The 21,106-nt window shown below is 39.9% G+C and overlaps 1 protein-coding gene across 1 annotated transcript; it reads left to right on the forward strand.

Moving 5' to 3' along the window:
- Positions 1-1,381: 1,381 nt before the first annotated feature.
- On the forward strand, positions 1,382-20,893 carry LOC104453107. The gene is given in 15 exon segments (XM_039316288.1): positions 1,382-1,670; positions 3,760-3,885; positions 3,962-4,243; positions 6,365-6,490; positions 6,567-6,848; positions 8,972-9,097; positions 9,174-9,455; positions 9,803-9,928; positions 10,005-10,046; positions 10,048-10,284; positions 10,633-10,758; positions 10,835-11,116; positions 18,687-18,819; positions 20,054-20,350; positions 20,540-20,893. Coding segments are annotated over 15 exon segments (2,925 nt in total). The 5' UTR covers positions 1,382-1,434; the 3' UTR covers positions 20,762-20,893.
- Positions 20,894-21,106: the final 213 nt, after the last annotated feature.

Consider the following 21,106-nt stretch of genomic DNA (forward strand, 5'->3'; position numbering starts at 1 on the left):
TTCTCTAAAACAAGAGACTTGTATTCTCCGGAACAGAATAAAAACAATATTTTTCAGCAAAACTTATTCTCAAGAATAGAATGGTTATCAAACGCACCCTTATTGACTAGTTTTGCCGGCCTTGACCCATTGTAGTAGGGAAACAAATTTAGTTGTCAATTGGATTGTTAAGGCCCAATACTCTAGTAGGTTATCTAGCAATTGGGTCTCGTATCCCCCTCCTCGAGAGAGAGAGAGATGGTATGAAGAGAATCAACGCTTTCATCTTTTTATCTTTTTTTATAAAGCATCTTTGTTAAAGGTGGACTCGGGAGAGAGATGGCATGAAGATAATTGATGCTTTCATCTTTTTAGCTTATTTATAAAGCATTTTTGTTAAAGATGTACTTGAGAGAGAGATGGAATCAAGATAATCAACGCTTTCATCTTTTTAGTTTATTTTATAAAACATCTTTATTAATGGTGGACTCGAGAGGGAGATAGGACATCCCATTATCTAATGTCAATTCAAATTATTGCATCTTTAAAGATGGGATTTCTGGTGATAGTGCATGGTTACTTAGAAATTATAACAAGGCTTGTATTCTCTAAAACTCTTTTAAGTTAATGATACTTTTCTTCCAACCAAAAAAAAAGAAAAAAAAAAAACTACTTGTCAATTTAGAAATTGAACAAATAACTTAAGAGGAAATTTTAAAATAAAAGCATCAAATGAGACCGTTTTCTCAAAGAGCTTTTTTAAAGTGGATTGTTTCTCAAATTACATGAGCTTATTGACAAACAAAATTTGCCACTGGCTTGTACCTTCGACTCATGTGTTCATCTCAGTAGCACCATCAGTGAATAACTGAATATTTTGTCCGAAATGTTTCGATTTATTGTTTGCTTTTTCTTTTTCAATTTCGACGGATTATTTTAAAGATAAATAATATCTATAGGTTTAGAAGCGGGTTTTAAATTTTGCATTATCGTCTTATCATTTTCTTATCAAATCCTCTCATTTTTATTTTATTTTTTTGGATAAGTATGATTTAATTTTATTATTAATATCAAGAAAAATCTCAAATTAGTACATTTTTTGGGTAAAATCTCAAATTAGTATATTTATAATAAATTTATCTAAAACTATTTTTTAGATACCAAAAATTAGTATACTCATGACTTATTTATCCTCGTTAGCTTTTGTCAAATGTGACCATGAAATTACAAAACTGAATGACACATGATAATAACTAAATTGACATGATGAGTCTACATTACGTAGCTTTAGAGTTTTTGAATTTTAAAATTAATTTATCATAAACATACTAATTTAGAGTTTTTTCCTGATATAATCCCTTAATTTTATTAATAAAGGCGCCAGCCAAGCCCAACAGTCCATCAATCATCAGCTCATGAAGCTGGACGTGGGAGGGCTTGAAGAGAGGAAAGCTTATGCTCAACTTTGCAGAGCTCGATAGCCGGTCAGAAATGGCGTACAAAGCTCCCACTTCGTCTTCCTTAGCTGTTTCGGTAACTCGCGCTCAACCCATTTCAACCGACGAAGGTGAGGATGAATTGCTGCATGGAGCCGAGTCAGGGTGGGTTGAAGCTCGGACGTGGTGTGATCACTTGGCCTCTCTGTCGTCTGATCTAATACACGTTCCAACCCCTGACACCCCCTGCAATAGGTTGGTCTACGATCTTGATCAAACACCTGCGGTCTACGATCTTGCTTGCTTTGATTGATGCATTAATATGGATTTTTGTGCCCCTTCGAATGGTGAGTTCGGTTTCACCTTTCAGGTGCTCTATGTTGTTAATTGTTGCTGGCATTTGATTGCAAATGCAAGAAAGAAGGTCGAGATGCATATTGGTGACAAAGATTTAAGTGAGACTGATTCTTCTGTTGGCTGGAATTAGCTCAATTGGAAGAAATTGATCAACCTTTTGGCAGGAGGAAAAATGTTTGATGTGTGTGTGTGGTTTCAGTCAAACTGAAGGAAAAAGAACTGTAAATTCTCCGTGCTCAAGTACTCACGAGAAGGAAGATTTTCTTCCTGTTTCTTTCAACTGGGGTGCGCATGACCTGATTGGACGAAATAGTAAAGAACGGGGTTTTTGTGTGGTGATGACAACCTCTTACTTTAGTCTTCTATCTAAATCTTCCAGCATCTCCTATTTTCCGTCATTGTTTTGAAAGGGTCAAGTAGACTCATCTTTTTGCCCCCTTTGAATGATAGTGTGTGGCTTGGCACCAATTTTCATTTTCATTAATCTGCTAAAGATAAAAGGAGAATTTAGCATCTTAAGAGGGCGATCAAGATGCACTGATAGATAAGACATGCTTTAAACAGGATACGATCCAAAGTGAGCTGTACCAAACCCTGAGTTTCGCTCTAAATTGCTGCATTCTAGACTAAATCTAAAGAGTGCGATCACCTTTAAGTGCTGCATTTAATTTGGATGAGAGGAAGCCCTTTTATGGGAGCCCCTTTTCCTGAGCTATAAATTGGGATTGCGGGTCCTGCTCTAATGTGACTCATCTGCTTTCATCAGAACTTACTCCAAAATTACAAGTTCTCAAAATTAGAGGACCCACAGTCTTGCGAAACCTTCATAAAACCTCCATGGGATAGATACGATCCTTTGAAATGGTGATTAGAGCCTGTGATATCAATGTTCTTGGCTTGGTCATAAATTTCGAACCTCTTGGCTCGCAACTTCACCTGTAACTAGGTAGTTGCGTAGTAATTTATCATGCTAGAAAGGAGTAAAATTCGACAGTTTTAACTAATAAGATGTGGAGGAAACCAAGATCTCTGCCTGTAGGCTCTTACATTTAAGAGAGCCAAGGCCCACAATTATTGTGAGTCAGGCTTGTTTTCTTTTCTCCATTTTATATTATTTCATTTCATTGGATCAGCCCATTTTACATGCACGAATATGCAATTTGGAGTTTAGAAGTCAATGTAGGAGGTCTCACCTCAGGTTCTTTTTCCTCAGTTGGCAGCTGACATGAGCTCGCAGCCTAATATGTATACTTTGTTTGATGTCTCATTGACTTTACTGCTATGTTCCTGAAGCTATACTGGTACAGACTTGGAATGATCTTTTCTTTGTAACCTTCGGTTGCTTTTAGCGTCTAGTCCCTCAAGCATGCTATGCTGTATGTCGAAATTTGTCCTCTACTCATCCGAAAATCTTTTGGTGAAAGAGTTGTAGTCCTTCCATAAAAGAATCATACATGATCCATGGTGGACATAACTAGTGCTCGATGGAGGCCTCATAATATTATCTTCACTTTAACAAGTTGGTTGGAGTCTAGAGTGGGGATAAATTTTGTCTATGGTCATTGAAGTTGAACTTATTAGATCTTGTTATTCGGTTACCAAACGTTGATTTGGATCATCCAATGCATTAAACCTTATTATTATTATTTTTTAAAGTAATGCATTAAGACTGAAAATCTGGTTAATTTTTCTGCAAAATGCTGATGCAGCAGCCACATGTTTATGACATGTCATTTAAAGCATTAGCCATGCGTCTGTCAATTTGATAATTCAGTAAAAAGATTGGCCAGATTCGGATTACACTATAATTTCCAAGAAACGAAAGTGTATGGCATCAGATGATTGAAATAAAAATTGGATGGCCTGTTCGAAAAATCACGAGGGTTCAGTGATTGCAGAAGAAATTAAACGTTAGTATAAGTAGAACTGGAATTTGTTATTCTGAAATAGAGAAATGTCATCATTGGCTTTTCCCTTGCTCTCCTAGGTGTCATCACCCAAGCAGGAACTGGTTGTGTCTGTGTTGCAAGGAAGTTCTCTGCAGCCGATACGTGAACAAGCATATGCTCCAGCATTATCAGCAAACAAGCCACTGCCTTGCGCTCGGCTTCAGGTGCTCTCAAAATTTCATTTTGACTTTATGGCTCTTTTTGATGCTCCTATAACTGACTCTATTTATCTGGAGTCAGTGATCTATCGGTGTGGTGCTTCTCCTGCAATTCATTTATAAATGCGCAAGTAGTTCCACAGTTGCGGCCCGTTTATGATGCTGCCTATATCTTGAAATTTGGAGAGCCCCCGCTAGTTTGGAATGTTGAACTCCAGAATGTCATAGCTTCCTCAATGGGCAAGGATGAGTTGCTGAATGTAACCGTGTCGGGGCGGGTTGAAGCTCAAACATGGTGTGGTCACTTGGCCTCTTTGTCCTCTGATCTCCTTCGCATTCCAAGCCCGGACACACCCTGCAATAGGTTGGTTTGCAATCTTGCTCAAACACCCCAGTTGATTGTCCATATTATGCTGTCGCTTGGTTTCATTGATTCACTAGTATGGATTTGTTTGCCCCTTCGATTGGTGAGTGCGGTGTCACATTTCTTGGTGCTCTATGTTGTTGGTTCTTGCTGGCATTGAATTCCAAATGCAAGAAAGAAGGTCAAGATCATATTGCGTAGTGGTGACAAAAATTTAAGTGAAATTGATTCTTCTGTTGGCTGCAGTTAGCTCAAGTGGAAGAAATTGATGAACACTTTGACAGGAGGAAAAATGTTAGATGTGGGTGCTGTTTCAGCCACACTGAAGGAGAAAGCAGTGTAAATTCTTCGCATTCAAGAACTCACGAGAATCGAGCTTTTCTTTTGTTTCTGTCGACTGGCATGTGCGTGACCTGATTGGGCGAACTAGTGGAGAACTGGGATTTATGTAGTGATCACAACCTCTTGCTTTAGTCTTCTATCTAAATCTTCCAGTACCTCCTATTTCCTGTCATTGTTTTGAAAGGGTTAAGTAGACTCATCTTCTTTGCCACCTTGAAAGATAGTGTGCGGCTTGGCACCCATTTTCTTGTTTGTTAATTTGCTAAAGATCAAAGGAGCTTTTAGCATCTTAAGGGGGGAATCGGGTTGCACTATCCGATGAGGCATGCTTTAAACAAGATACCGAGCCCCGAGTTTCGCTCTAAAGGGTTGCATTTTGTAGACTCAATCTAAAGAGTGTGATCACCCTTAAATGCTATATTTAATTTGGTTGAGAGGAGGCCGTTTTATGAGAGTCCCTGTTATAGAGGTGTAGATTGGGAATGCTGGTCCAGCACTAAAGTGACTCATCGGTTTTCATCGGAACTTACTCCAAAAATGCGAGTTCTTACAATTAGAGGACCCATAGTCTTGCAAAACCCTGATAAAACCTCCACAGCGCAGATAAGATCTTTTGAAATGGCGATTAGAGCCTGTGATATCAATGTTCTTGGCAAGCTTTTAGCAGACTAGATCCATTTCGGGTGCTAGGCTTGGTCATAAATTTTGAACTCTTGTTCACAACTTCATCTGTAACTAGGCAGTTGAGTCATGATGTACCATGCTAGAAAGGAGTAAAATCTCGACAGTTTTGACTAATAAGATGTGGTGGAAACCAAGATCTCTGCCAGTAGGCTCTAACATTTAAGAGAGCCAAGGTCCACAATTATTGTGAGTCGGGCTTGTTTTCTTTTCTTCATTTTATTTCATTTCATTGGATCAGCACATTTCACATCCACCAATATGCAATTTGGAGTTTAGAAGTCAATGCATGAGGTCTCACCTAAGGTTCTTTGTTGTCAGTTGGCAACTGACATGAGCTCATAGCCTAATATGTATGGTTTGTTTGATGTCTCTTTGACTTTACTGCTATGTTCCCAAAGCTGTACTGGTACAGACTTGGAATGATCTTTTCTTTGTAACCTTCGGTTGCTTTTAGCGTCTAGTCCCTCAAGCATGCTATGCTGTATGTCAAAATTTGTCCTCTACTCATCCAAAAATCTTTTGGTGAAAGAGTTGTAGTCCTTCCATAAAAGAATCATACATGATCCATGGTGGACATAACTAGTTCTGGATGGAGGCCTCATAATGTTATCTTCACTTTAACAAGTTGGTTGGAGTTTAGAGTGGGGATAAATTTTGTCTATGGTCATTGAAGTTGAACTTATTAGATTTTGTTTTTCCGTTACTAAACGTTGATTTGGATCATCCAATGCATTAAACCTTATTTATTTTTATTTTTTTTAAAGTAATGCATTAAGATTGAAAATCTGGTTAATTTTCCTGCAAAATGCTGATGCGGCAGCCACATGTTTATGACTTGTCATTTAAAGCATTAGCCATGTGTCCGTCAATTTGATAATTCAGTAAAAAGATTGGCCAGATTCTGATTACACTATAATTTCCAAGAAACGAAAGTGTATGGCATTGGGTGATTGAAATCAAAATTGGATGGCCCGTTTGAAAAATCATGAGGGTCCAGTGATTGCAGAAGAAATTTAACGTTAGTAGAAGTAGAACTGGAATTTGTTATTCTGAAATAGAGAAATGTCATCATTGGCTTTTCCTTTGCTCTCCTAGGTGTTGTCACCCAAGCGGGAACTGGTTGTGTCTGTGTTGCAAGGAAGTGCTCTGCAGCCGATATGTGAACAAGCATATGCTCCAGCATTTTCAGCAAACAAGCCACTGCCTTGCACTCGGTTTCAGGTGCTCTCAAAATTTCATTTTGACTTTATGGCTCTTTTTGATGTTCCTATAACTGACTCTATTTATCTGGAGTTAGTGATCTATCGGTGTGGTGCTTCTCCTGCAATTCGTATATAAATGCGCAAGTAGTTCCACAGTTGCGGCCCGTTTATGAAGCTGCCTATATCTTGAAATTTGGAGAGCCCTCGCCAGTTCGGAATGTTGAACTCCGGAATGTCATAGCTTCCTCAACAGGCAAGGATGAGTTGCTGAATGTAACCGTGTCGGGGCGGGTTGAAGCTCAAACATGGTGTGGTCACTTGGCCTCTTTGTCCTCTGATCTCCTTCACATTCCGAGCCCGGACACATGCTGCAATAGGTTGGTCTGCGTTCTTGATCAAACACCCACGGTTTATTGTCCAAATTATTCTGTCACTTGCTTGGTTTCCTTGGTGCACTAGTATGGATTTGTTTGCCCCTTCGAAAGGTGGGTGTAGTGTCGCCTTTCATGGTGCTCTATGTCGTTGGTTGTTGCTGGCATTTGATCGCAGAAGCAAGAAAGAAGGTGAAGATCAGATCGCATATTGGTGACAAAAATTTAAGTGAAATTCATTCTTCTATTTTCTGGAATTAGCTCAAGTGGAAGAAATTGATGAACCCTTTAGCAAGAGGAAAAATGTTAGATGTGGGTGCAATTTAAACCACACCGAAGGAGAAAGTAGTGTAAATTCTCCGTGTTGAAGAAATCACAAGAAGGGATCTTTTCTTCCTATTTCTGTTGACTGGAGTGCGCGTGACCTGATTGGGCGAAGTAGTGGAGAACTGGGTTTTATGTCGTGATGACAACCTCTTGCTTGTGTCTTCTACCTAAATCTTCCAGTACCTCCTATTTCCTGTCATTGTTTTGAAAGGGTCAAGCAGACCCATCTTCTTTGCCCCCTTGAACGGTAGTGTGCGGCTTGGCACCCATTTTCTTGTTTGTTAATTTGCTAAAGATAAAATGAGCTTTTAGGATCTTAAGGGGGGAATCGGGTTGCACTAACAGATAAGGCATGGTTTAAACAGGATAGCGAACCCTGAGTTTCGCTCTAAAGGGCTGCACTCTGTGGAGTCAATCTAAAGGGTGTGATCGCCTTTACATGCTACATTTAATTTGGCCGAGAGGAAGTTGTTTTATGAGAGCCCCTTTTCTAGAGGTGTAGATTGGAATTGCAGGTCCAGCGCTAATGTGGCTCATCTGTTTTCGTCAGAACTTACTCCAAAAATGCAAGTTCTTAAATTTAGAGGAGCCACGGTTTTGCAAAACCTTCGTGAAAACTCCACAGGACAGATTCGATGTTTTGAAACGGTGATTAGAGCCTGTGATATCATCGTTCATGGCAAGCTGTTAGCATACTCAATCCATTTCAGTTGCTAGGCTTGGTCATAAATTTCGAACCTGTTGGCTCCCAACTTCACCTGTAACTAGGCAGTTGAGTCATGATTTACCATGCCAAAAAAGAGTAAAATTTCGACAGTTTTAGCTAATAAGATGTGGTGGAAACCAAGATCTCTGCCGGTAGGCTCTAACATTTAAGAGAGCCAAGGTCCACAGTTATTGTGAGTTAGGCTTGTTTTCTTTTCTCCATTTTATTTCATTTCGTTGGATCAGCACATTTCACGTCCACCAATATGCAATTTGGAGTTTGGAAGTCAATGCATGAGGTCTCACCTAAGGTTCTTTGTCGTCAGTTGGCAACGGACGCGAGCTCATAGCCTAATATATGTAGTTTGTTTGATGTCTCATTGACTTTACTGCTATGTTCCCGAAGCTATACTGGTAGAGACATGCAATTATCTTTTCTTTGTAACCTTCGGTTGCTTTTAGCGTCTAGTCCCTCAAGCATGCTATGCTGTATGTAGAAATTTGTTCTCTTCTCATCTGAAAATCTCTTAGTGAAAGAGTTGTAGTCCTTCCGTAACAGAATCATACATGATCCATGCTGGACATAACTCGTGCTCGATGAAGGCCTCATTATGTTATCTTCACTTTAACAAGCAGGTTGGAGTTTAGAGCGGGGATAAATTTCGTCTATGGTCATCGAAGTTGAAGTTACTAGATTTTGTTATTTGGTTACTAAACGTTGATTTGGATCGTCCGATGCACTAGACCTTATTTTTTATTTTTAAAGTAATGCACTTGGACTGAAGCTCTAGTTGATTTTCCTGCGACATGCTGATGTGGCAGCCACATGTTAATAACGCGTCATTCAAAGCATTAGCCGTGCATCCGTCATGTTGTTAATTCAGTAAAAAGATTGGTCAGATTCTGATTACCCTATAATTTCAAGAGACGAAACTGTGTGGCATTGGGTGATTGAAACCCAAATTGGACGGCCTGTTCGAAAAAATCACGATGGTTCAGTGATTGTAGAAGATATTTACCGTTAGTATAAGTAGAATTGGAATTTATTATTCTGAAATAGAGAAATGTCATCCTTGACTTTTCCTTTGCACTCTTAGATGTCGTCACCCAAGCGGGAACTGGTTGTGTCTGCGTTGCAAGGAAGTGCTCTGCAGCCGATTTGTGAACAAGCATATGCTCCAGCATTTTCAGCAAACAAGCCACTGCCTCACGCTCGGCTTCAGGTGCTCTCTAAATTTTATTTTGACTTTATGGCTCTTTTTGATGCTCCTATAACTGGCTCTATTTATCTGGAGTCAGTGATCTATCGGTGTGGTGCTTCTCCTGCAATTCGTATATAAACGCGCAAGTGGTTCCAGAGTTGCGTCCCGTTTATGAAGCTGCCTATATCTTGAAATTTGGAGAGCCACCGCCAATCCGGAATGTTGAACTCCGGAATGTCACAGCTTCCTCAAAGGGAGAGGATGAGTTGCTGAATGTAGCCGTGTCGGGGCGAGCTGAAGCTCGAACGTGGTGTGGTCACTTGGCCTCTCTGTCCTCTGATCTCCTTCACATTCCGAGCCCGGACACATGCTGCAATAGGTTGGTCTGCGTTCTTGATCAAACACCCACGGTTGATTGTCCAAATTATTCTCTCACTTGCTTGGTTCCTTGATGCACTAGTATGGCTTTGTTTGCCCCTTCGAAAGGTGGGTGTAGTGTCGCCTTTCATGGCGCTCTATGTTGTTGGTTGTTGCTGGCATTTAATTGCAAAAGCAAGAAAGAAGGTGAGGCATTGGGTGATTGAAATCCAAATTAGATGGCCTGTTCGAAAAAAACCACGACGGTTCAGTGATTGTAGAAGAAATTTACCGTTAGTATAAGTAGAATTGAATTTATTATTCTGACATAGAGAAATGTCATCCTTGACTTTTCCTTTGCACTCTTAGGTGTCGTCACCCCAGCGGGAACTGGTTGTGTCTGCGTTGCAAGGAAGTGCTCTGCAGCCGATTTGTGAACAAGCATATGCTCCAGCATTTTCAGCAAACAAGTCACTGCCTCACGCTCGGCTTCAGGTGCTCTCTAAATTTTATTTTGACTTTATGGCTCTTTTTGATGCTCCTATAACTGGCTCTATTTATCTGGAGTCAGTGATCTATCAGTGTGGTGCTTCTCCTGCAATTCGTATATAAACGCAAGTGGTTCCAGAGTTGCGTCCCGTTTATGAAGCTGCCTATATCTTGAAATTTGGAGAGCCACCGCCAATCCGGAATGTTGAACTCCGGAATGTCACAGCTTCCTCAAAGGGAGAGGATGAGTTGCTGAATATAGCTGTGTCGGGGCGAGTTGAAGCTCGAACGTGGTGTGGTCACTTGGCCTCTCTGTCCTCTGATCTCCTTCACATTCCGAGCCCGGACACATGCTGCAATAGGTTGGTCTGCGTTCTTGATCAAACACCTGCGGTTGATTGTCTAAATTATTCTGTCACTTGCTTGGTTTGCTTGATGCACTAGTATGGATTTGTTTGCCCCTTCGAAAGGTGGGTGTAGTGTCGCCTTTCATGGCGCTCTATGTTGTTGGTTGTTGCTGGCATTTAATTGCAAAAGCAAGAAAGAAGGTGAGGCATTGGGTGATTGAAATCCAAATTGGATGGCCTGTTCGAAAAAATCACGACGGTTCAGTGATTGTAGAAGAAATTTACCGTTAGTATAAGTAGAATTGGAATTTGTTATTCTGACCTAGAGAAATGTCATCCTTGACATTTCCTTTGCACTCTTAGGTGTCGTCACCCCAGCGGGAACTGGTTGTGTCTGCGTTGCAAGGAAGTGCTCTGCAGCCGATTTGTGAACAAGCATATGCTCCAGCATTTTCAGCAAACAAGCCACTGCCTCGCGCTCAACTTCAGGTGCTCTCTAAATTTTATTTTGACTTTATGCCGCTTTTTCATGCTCCTATAACTGGCTCTATTTATCTGGAGTCAGCGATCTATCGGTGTGGTGCTCCTCCTGCAATTCGTATATAAACGCGCAAGTGGTTCCACAGTTGCGGCCCGTTTATGAAGCTGCCTATATCTTGAAATTTGGAGAGCCCCCGCCAATTCGGAATGTTGAACTCCGGAATGTCACAGCTTCCTCAAAGGGAGAGGATGAGTTGCTGAATGTAGCTGTGTCGGGGCGAGTTGAAGCTCGAACGTGGTGTGGTCACTTGGCCTCTCTGTCCTCTGATCTCCTTCATATTCGGAGCCAGGACACACCCTGCAATAGGTTGGTCTGCGTTCTTGATCAAACACCCGCGGTTGATTGTCTAAATTATTCTGTCACTTGCTTGGTTTCCTTGATGCACTAGTATGGATTTGTTTGCCCCTTCGAAAGGTGGGTGTAGTGTCGCCTTTCATGGCGCTCTATGTTGTTGGTTGTTGCTGGCATTTAGTTGCAAAAGCAAGAAAGAAGGTGTTGAAAATCATAATCGAATTTTCTGGTTATTTTGTTTCCAGACTTTCCAGATCTTTTAGATTTAGATTTTCTAGATCTTCCCGATCTTCTAGATTTTCCAGATTTTATTTTTCCAGATTTTGTTTGTTAGTTTTTAGGAATTTGTTTACTACCTTTTTAGGGTGTTGTAGCAGCTATAAAAATGTTAGATGTCTCATGTAAATATTCATTCTCTGGAGAATAAAAACTCGAGAGTAATTTCTTCGAAATTTTTTTATGGTATCAGAGCACGATCAGGACCATTCCCTTCTACCTTATTTCCGAGAGTTTCCACCATGACAAAATACCCTATAGCTGCCATGGCAAGCGAGGTTGAGAGTGAAACCTCAGACCCTAGAGGTCAGAACTCTCCTCACATTATTCAACCTATCAATGTATCCGAAGGTGGAACTCTTCTCATCACCGGTCATAAGCTTACCGGTCACAACTTCAATCAATGGTCCCATTCTATCATGATTTTCGTTTGCGGAAAAGGTAAAGAAGATTACCTAACTGGAGTTGCCGTACAACCTAAGGAGACGAGCCCAAATTATCGAACATGGAAGGCGGAAAATAACATGGTGATGTGCTGGCTGCTGAATTCAATGACAAATGAAACAAGGGAGAATTTCATGTACTACAAGACAGCAAAGGAGATTTGGGATGCTGTTCATGAATCTTATTCAAACAAAGATAACACCTCGGCCATTTTCGAGATCAAGGGCATTCTCCATGACCTAAGGCAAGGGGAATCTTCTGTCACTGATTATTTTAACCAACTCATACATCATTGGCAGCAACTTGACATGCTGGAAGATGTGATGTGGAGTTGTCCTGAAGATAGCAAGCGGTACAAGCAGATTCAAGATCGAGAATGCATCTACAAATTTTTGTTAGGCTTGAATCAAGAGCTTGATGAGGTACGTGGACGAATTCTGAGCATAAAGCCCCTACCTAGTGTACGAAAAGTTTTTGCTGAGGTCAGGAGAGAAGAGACTCGGCGAAAGGTGATGCTTGGTTCTTCAAACAACCAGACAAATCCAGCAAATTCTGCTCTAATAGCTCAAGGATCTCAATCATCCTATAGTAGAGGCACTCAATCAAACAACAACAACCAGCGAAGGGGTGGTCGTCCATGGTGTGATCATTGCAAACGAACGGGTCACACAAAAGACACATGCTGGAAAATTCATGGTCGGCTAGATGATTGGAAGTTATCAGCCTCACATCCTACTCAAAATCGAGAGAGCAGAAGCAACGTAGTCCAAACCGAAACAATCGCTTCGATAGATTCAAGTCCCTTCAACAAAGAGCAGTTGGATATGCTAAAAAAGCTGCTACAAGAATCAATTCATAAGGCAACCCATCCAGAAGGGGTTAGTATAGCAACGATATCTCAACGAGGTAACTCTCTAAATGCCTTTAGTGCTAAACATGAGAAGATCACCTCTTGGATTGTAAACTCAGGAGCATCCAACCACATGACCGGAGATATCACGGTGTTTTGCAAGTACAATCCATGTCAAAATGGTACTAGTGTTCGAATTGCTGATGGTTCTTGCTCAAAGGTGGTTGGTGTTGGATCAGTGGTTATTTCAAAAGATATAACACTGAATTCAGTATTATTTATTTCCAAACTCAGCTATAATCTTCTTTCCATCAGCAAGTTAACCAAAGATTTAGGTTGCATTACTAAATTTTTCCCACACTCATGTGAATTTCAGGTTTTGGACTCGGGGATAACGATTGGTAGTGCTAAGATGGATGTGGGTCTCTACCTTCTACGAGTTAATGCCTCAGAATGGAAAAACAAGAAGATGTCATGTGTAGCATCTCGTGCTAAAGAAGAGAGTGATGTAAGATTGTGGCACTATAGGTTAGGTCATCCAAATTTCTCGTACTTAAAAAGGTTGCTACCTTCTTTGTTCAATAAAGATTCAATAAAACTTCAATGTGAGGTGTGTCAATTATCCAAACATACTCGTAGTTCATATCCTTTGCAACCTTATAAGTCTTCTCATCCATTTCACATGATTCATAGTGATATTTGGAGACCTTTTCGTGTCAATAACATTTCTGGTTTTATGTGGTTTGTTACTTTCATTGATGATCACACAAGACTCACTTGGCTTTTCCTAATGAAAGAAAAATAAGATATTGGCCAAATTTTTCAAACCTTCAACCTAATGATCCAAACCCAATTCAACACAAAAATCCAAGTTTTCACAATGGATAATGGGAGAGAATACTTTCACTCACAACTCGGGTGATATCTAAATAGCCATGGTATCATACATATTAGCTCTTGTGTAGAGACTCCACAATAGAATGGAGTAGCGGAGAGAAAAAATAGGCATCTTTTGGAAGTCACTCGTTCTATTATGTTAACCACCCATGTTCCTAAACATTTTTGGGGAGAAGCAGTGTTGACAGCCACATATCTCATCAATCGTATGCCTTCTCGTGTCCTAGATTTCCAAACACCATTTCAGAGTCTACTTCGTATTTACCCACACATTCGTTTTGTCTCACATATCCCACTCAAAGTATTTGGTTGCATAGCTTTTGTTCATATAAATCAACAATATCGTAGCAAGCTAGATCCTAAGTCTCTCAAATGTGAGTTTCTAGGATACGCTCCAAATTAAAGTGGATATAAGTGTTATTGCCCACAAACAAAGCGTTTTTATACCACCATGGATGTTACATTCTTTGAGCACTAGCCCTTCAATTCCAAAAATACCATTCAGGGGGAGAGTTGTGAGGAATATTATTTTTGGGACACTTTTCATTCACTTGGGTCACATTAAACAAATACCAACTCTGCTTGTCTTCCGCGTCTACCCATTCAAACATCCGAGAGTCATCCAACATCCGAAAGTCTTTCATGTCTACCTATTCAAGATGCTATACAAGACAAAAATAAAGAGGTAATTGTTTACTCTAGGCGGAAAACTCAAAAGGAGTTGGAGGACCGTATTACATCGAAGTTAGCCCAAGAGACAGACCTGAGTTCAAGACCCACAATAGATGAAGGTAATGCTCCTATAAGCTCAGAAAATTTTACTGTACTTGATGATCTTAATCAGCCCATTGCTCTTAGGAAAGGGAAGAGACAGTGCACTCAACATCTCATTAACAATTTTGTGTCTTATGAAAAGTTGTCTCCTAAATACAAGGTATTTGTTTCAACGTTGAGCAACATTCAAATTCCCAAGAATATCCAGAAGGCACTTGCTTAATCCGAGTGGAAAAAAGCAGTTCTTGAGAAAATTCATACACTTGAGAAGAATAACACTTGAGAATATATAGAATTGCCAGCTGGGAGGAAATTGGTGGGATGTAAGTGGGTCTTTATAGTTAAGCACAATGCTGATGGTAGTGTTGATCATTTTAAGGCAAGGCTGGTTGCTAAGGGATTCACGCAATCATATGGTATAGACTACGAAGAAACCTTCGCTCCGGTGGTCAAACTAAATTCCATTCGGGTGTTGCTCTCCCTTGCAGCTAACTTGGATTGGCCCCTACATCAATTAGACATAAAGAATACCTTCTTGAATGGGGAATTGGAGGAAGAAGTCTTTATGGAGGTTCCACCGGGAATTGACACTAAAGAGAGCTTCAACAAGGTATGCAAACTCAAGAAATCCCTATACAACCTAAAGCAATCACCTTGTGCTTGGTTCGAGAGGTCAACAAGGGTCGTTAAGAAGCTGCATTTCATTCAATATCAAACAGATCATACAATGTTTGTCAAGAAGTCAGCTGAAGGTAAAAGAGCAGTAATGATTATATACGTCAATGATATAATCCTAATTGGTGACAATATGGAGGAGATTGAAAAACTGAAGAATATCCTAGTAGAGGAATTTGAGGTTAAAGACCTAGGTCAACTCAAATACTTCCTAGGTATGGAGGTAGCTCAGTCACGGAAATGAATTGCAATTTCCCAACTCAAATATACTCTTGATCTTTTGAAGGAAACTGGTATGCTTGGCTGTAAACTAGCTGACACGCCCATTGATTCTACAAATAAAACCGAGATGGAAGAAGAAGGACCATTAATGGATAAAGGGAGGTATCAAAGATTAGTTGGCAAACTGATCTATCACTCGCATACTCGACCAGACATTGGTTTCGCAGTAAGTATGGTTAGTAGATACATGAACTGACCAGCAGAGAAACACATGCATGTAGTTTTTCAAATCTTACAGTACTTGAAGAAAAATCCTGGAAGAGGGCTCTACTTTAAGAAAACGGAGGAGAGAAACGTAGAGATATTCACGGATGCAGATTGGGCTGGATCTCTCATGGATCGAAGGTTGACAACAGAGTATTGTACCTTCATGTGGGGCAACATGGTTACTTGGAAAAGCAAGAAGCAACTTGTTGTTGCTAGGAGCAGAACTGAAGCGGAGTTTAGAGCAATTTATCAAGGAATATGTGAAGGCATATGGCTGAGAAGAATATTAAATGAACTAGGATTCACTAATACCAATCCTATGTCATTATTATGTGACAACAAAGCTGCTATTGAGATTGCCAAGAACCCGGTTCATCATGATAGAACAAAGCATGTGGAGATCGATCGACATTTCATCAAAGAAAAACTCGAGCAAGGAATCTTGAAGCTCTCATATGTTCCAACCAATCATCAAACAGCGGACATACTGACCAAGGTTTTATCCATAAATAGTTTCGAGACTCTAAGGTGCAAGCTGAGCATGATAGACATTCATAACCCAGCTTGAGGGGGAGTGTTGAAAATCAGAATCGAATTTTTTGGTTATTTTGTTTCCAAACTTTCCAGATCTTTTAGATTTAGATTTTGTAGATCTTCCAGATATTCTAGATTTTCCAGATTTTGTTTGTTAGTTTTTAGGAATTTGTTTACTACCTTTTAGGGTGCTATAGCAGCTATAAAAATGTTAGATGTCTCATGTAAATATTCATTCTCTGGAGAATAAAAACTCAGAGTAATTTCTCCTAAAATTCTTCATAAGGTCAAGATTAGATTGCGTTTGGTGACAACGATTTAAGTGAACTCGATTCTTCTGTTGGCTGGAATGAGCTCAACTGGAAGAAATTGATGAACCCTTTGGCTGTAGAATAATTGTTAGATGTGGGTGCCGTTTCAGCCACATTGAAGTAGAAAGTAATGTAAATTCTCTGCATTCAAGAACTCACGAGAAGGGATCTTTTCTTCCTATTTCTGTCGACTGGAGTGCGCGTGACCTGATTGGGCAAACTAGTGGTGAACTGGGTTTTATGTAGTGACGACAACCTCTTGCTTTAGTCTTCTATCTAAATCTTCCAGTACCTCCTATTTCTTGTCATTGTTTCGAAAAGATCAAGTGGACTCATCTTCTTTGCCCCCTTGAACATTAGTGTGCCGCTTGGCACCCATTTTCTTGTTTGTTAATTTGCTAAAGATAAAAGTAGCTTTTAGCATCTTAAGGGGGAATCAGGTTGCACTGACAGATAAGGCATGCTTTAAACAAGACACTGAACCCTGAGTTTCGTTCTAAAGGGCTGCATTCTGTGACTTAAACTAAAGAGTGTGATCCCTTTAAATGCTACATTTAATTTGGCTGAGAGGAGGCCGTTTATGGGAGCCCCTTTTCCAGAGGTGTAGATTGGGATTGTTGGTCCTGCGATAATGTGACTCATCTGTTTTTGTCAGAACTTACTCCAAAAATGCAAGTTCTTAAAATTAGAGAACCCACAGTCTTGCAAAACCTTCATAAAACCTCCACAGGACAGATACGATCTTTAGAAATGGTGATTAGAGCCTGTGGTATCAATGTTCTTGGCAAGCTATTAGCATGCTAAATCCATTTCAGTTGCTGGGCTTGGTCATAAATTTCGAAGCTCTTGGTTTGCAACTTCATCTATAACTAAATAGTTGGGTCATAATTTACCATGTTCTGAAGGAGTAAAATTTCGACAGTTTTAACTAATAAGATGTGGAGGAAACCAAAGATCTATGCTGGTGGGCTATTATATTTAAGAGGGCCAAGGTCCACAATTATTGTCAGTCTGGCTAGTTTTCTTTTATCCATTTTATTTCATTTCGTTGGATCAGTACATTTCTCGTCCACCGATATGGAATTTAGAGTTTGGAAGTCAGTGCATGAGGTCTCACCTAAGGTTCTTTGTCAGCAGTTGGCAACTGACATGAGCTCGCAGCCTAATATGTATACTTTGTTTGCTGTCTCATTGACTTTACTGCTATGTTCGCAAAGTGTTGAGAGACATGGAAGGAGACCTGATGAATATAAAGAGCATTTAGAATCCATTGTCAAGTGATGTGTGACAATATTCAACACTTCCACTCATATGCAAGCCACATTACGAATTGCACGTGGAATTTTGACTACGCACATTCACGTGGAATTTTTTTTACCACGTACCTTTGCGTAAGGGATAACTGGCTCTAGTACCATGTTGAGAGACAAAAACTTAACTGAATGCTTGGTTAAATCGATGTGACCCTAAGCTATCTATTTATAATAAAGCCCAAAGACCAAAATTATATAGTACAACCCTTATTGCCACCATATATAAAATAATAAAGGAAATAGGCTGTTAAAGAAAAAGATATTGACGTATACATAGATTGTTATCTATAGTTACAAAAAGTCTAATATACATCAGGAACCCAGTTTGAGATAAAACCTCTTTAATGGGTAGTTGATAGCTAATAGATAGTTGATAGCAGGATGACAACTAACACTAATTAATAGCTATGACAGCTTACTCTACAGCTAGCAAGTGACACATTCCAACATAGACAAATATACCCCTATCAGCTAAATACTCTCAACGTTATCAGTATACTCTTAAATTATTTGCGCTTACGCTGAGTTCTTGTGTAGAACCTCTGTTAACAATTTAGGTTGTATAACGGTGTTCTCTTTCCACATCTTTCTTTAGAAGTAAAGAATCGTTCTAAAGTGAAAAAAACTTTTAGTGGGGTTTTTATCTTCCCTGTGAGAGGTTTCTCCATGCTTTTATCATTTCTTGAAACAGCTACATTCAATTATTCAAGAGCTTCTTGTTTGCATTAATGATTGTTCTATATTTCTGACAGAAATTTCAGCACTCATCTGGAAGCACAAATAATGATTACTTAGTAAATGGTTGTATTATTTCAATATTCTCGATTGCCAAGTTAGCATATGCTGATGGAAGTCCTTACTTAGAGGAAATTCTTTGCATGTGTCTCCTCTGTCTCCATGGTATCTGTCCTGTTGTAGGGAGAATGTTGCATATTAATGAAATAAATTTGGAGAAATGAAGAGAATTTCATGCACTGCATGGTCTTTGGAGGACTAATACCCATGGACTCCTCATTGGCCAGGGGCTGTGCTGAATGTCATGATGAATTGCAATGTTCATTCCAAACAATTGAAGAGGATAAAGATGTTGGTAACATGCAAAATGCAGATCTTGTTGATGCTGACTCATTTGTCGGAGACCTAGTGGTGACACAGGTAAAAAATTCTTTCCTTGAAATTTCATTTGGTCGTTGTGATTACTTCTCTAGGAAATTTAGGTTTATAATGGTTTGAAATGCATCGGAAGGGCACTCCCCTTTTCCAGGTTACCTGAAAAATAAGGATAATTTTCTTTCAATCATGTTTGTGTAGAATAGAAAGTTCATTATAGAATCTGTCTGTGGAAAAACAAAAGTGGACTTCCACGCTAAGTTACTCATGCTTAATCACTTTCATTCATATAAGAACGTTAAGTATCCACCGTGTAATATTGTCCGCTTTGGATCACCCGCCCTGGCGTGGACGAAGCGCCATCCCAGCCACGGTCTTTTCCCTCACGGCTTTAAAATGCGTTCCACAGATTAGAGGGACCCAAGCCTTATAAGCTAACCAAGACCTCCCTCCCTAGGCGATGTGGGACAAGAGAGGAGGCTGTCACAGTTTATGCCTCTGTTATTTCCTTTGATTCATATTATCTCATGTACTCTGTTGCTGAGAGCGGCCTCCTGATCTAATGAAGAATTGGCCAACGGTAGAACTCCAGATGTATATTCCTCCTAAGGTAAAGAAAGGCGTAGGGGAGAGTAAGTCCAACGGTTCACTTGTTGCCCCCCAGAAACCTATGCCGCCTCCCAGTGTCAAGTATTATAGCAAAGATGAAGAGCCGAGGTTTGAAAGTTTAAGCAGGAAACAGCAGCCAAAAGTATGAAACCAAAATGCATATCTTGGGATGAAACAGCAGCCAGGGCAAAGGCGAAAGCAGCTCCTGGACTAACCCATTGTGTCTTGTTACCGTTCTTAATGTTGACTTGTTTGCTTGGGCAGTTAATTAGATGGTGGGGATTCTGTTTTGGACTGCAGCGAATTATATATGGGGTTCATAGGCACTTATGAAAATAAGTAATTTTGTTAAAATCCATTTTGAGAAAAACATAGAGATAAATCTAGTGTTCTTCTACCAAAAGGAAGTGAAATTTCGGTCTGATTGCACGCTTTGTTAGCTTTAATTCAAATAATAAGAAGAATGGTGAAGAACTACAAAGCAAAAAACACGTAAAAGGAAATTGCCGCTGAGACATTGAACAGGGTAGTAGATAACTAAAAGGCTGACTGTGATTAAAGCTTCCAAGCTATTTGATACTTAGAAGTCATGAATGTTTCTCATGAGATCAAGATAATACCCTGGTTAGTTCCGTTGATCCATTTGATCTTATGCAATGCTTTGTTGCAGTGTGGCCAAATATATACAGAGGAGAATTGCCAAACACGAATAACTGAATCACTCCCTCGTGGTTTTCATTTTGAGGAAATGGAAGGCGTCATAAAGAGTGACTTCAACGGCTCACGTGTTTCCTCTGCCAATCCTATGGAGCTTCTGAAAGAGCCTGAGACTCCAAAAAGGGCCGAGTCTCCAAGAATATATAGTGATGAAGAACAGACAAATGAAAAGGTTAAGAAGCAGGAATTTGCATTGAGAAATGTAAAACCAGAATGTGTATCTTGGGATGAATCTGCAGCAACAGCAAAGGTGAAAGAAGCTCCCAGTTTAACTGATATTGTCTTGTTGTTATCTTCCAGTCTTGATGTGACTTGTTGGACTATTTAGTTGATCGTCGGGGTTCCATATTTTTCAGGAAAGCATTAGAAAAAACTAGGAAAGTTCCTCAAATTTTAGTCTCCTGTTAATCCTACTATTTGAAACACTTTATGTTGGCAGTTACTAGAGCGCAAAGCACACGTTGCAGCCGGTAGTTCCTCCAAGAGGACAAACAGGGAGGAGATTGAACATGCCCAAGTGACTGCATTGGCCAGACCAACCACCAAGAACACAAAAAGTTCTGTAAATCCTCCACATCTTAATCTTGTGAACGTGCTGGTTGGGATTTTCCTGTTGATTGCCATCGCAGCTATTTTCACTACTATCTTGCCCCAAGCGTGATGCAGCATCATTGCCAAGTACAAGAGTTTAAAAAGGGTTCTGTATGCCCTGTCGTAATTCATGATGTATGAAGCTTGTCTTCCTTTTGGTGCTAATGCTTTGTACTTCTTTTTTGCTTTGCTTTGGAACTTACTTTTTTCGTGCCCTGCCGTGTAATGGAAGAATCAACAAGTTGCCACAGTGACGTCTCCTTTACAAGTTAACTTGCAGTCCATTATTCCATGTCTTTCTTTAGTTTATCAAACCCATTGAAGTATGGATCGCATGAGTTCGGTTATTTTTAGAGGCACAGTCCATGGACATTGTGACATCCTGAAATTCAACCCCGATTCGGATATATGAAAT

Source organism: Eucalyptus grandis, chromosome 7 (assembly GCF_016545825.1).
Source record: "Eucalyptus grandis isolate ANBG69807.140 chromosome 7, ASM1654582v1, whole genome shotgun sequence".
NCBI classification, from domain to species: domain Eukaryota; kingdom Viridiplantae; phylum Streptophyta; class Magnoliopsida; order Myrtales; family Myrtaceae; genus Eucalyptus; species Eucalyptus grandis.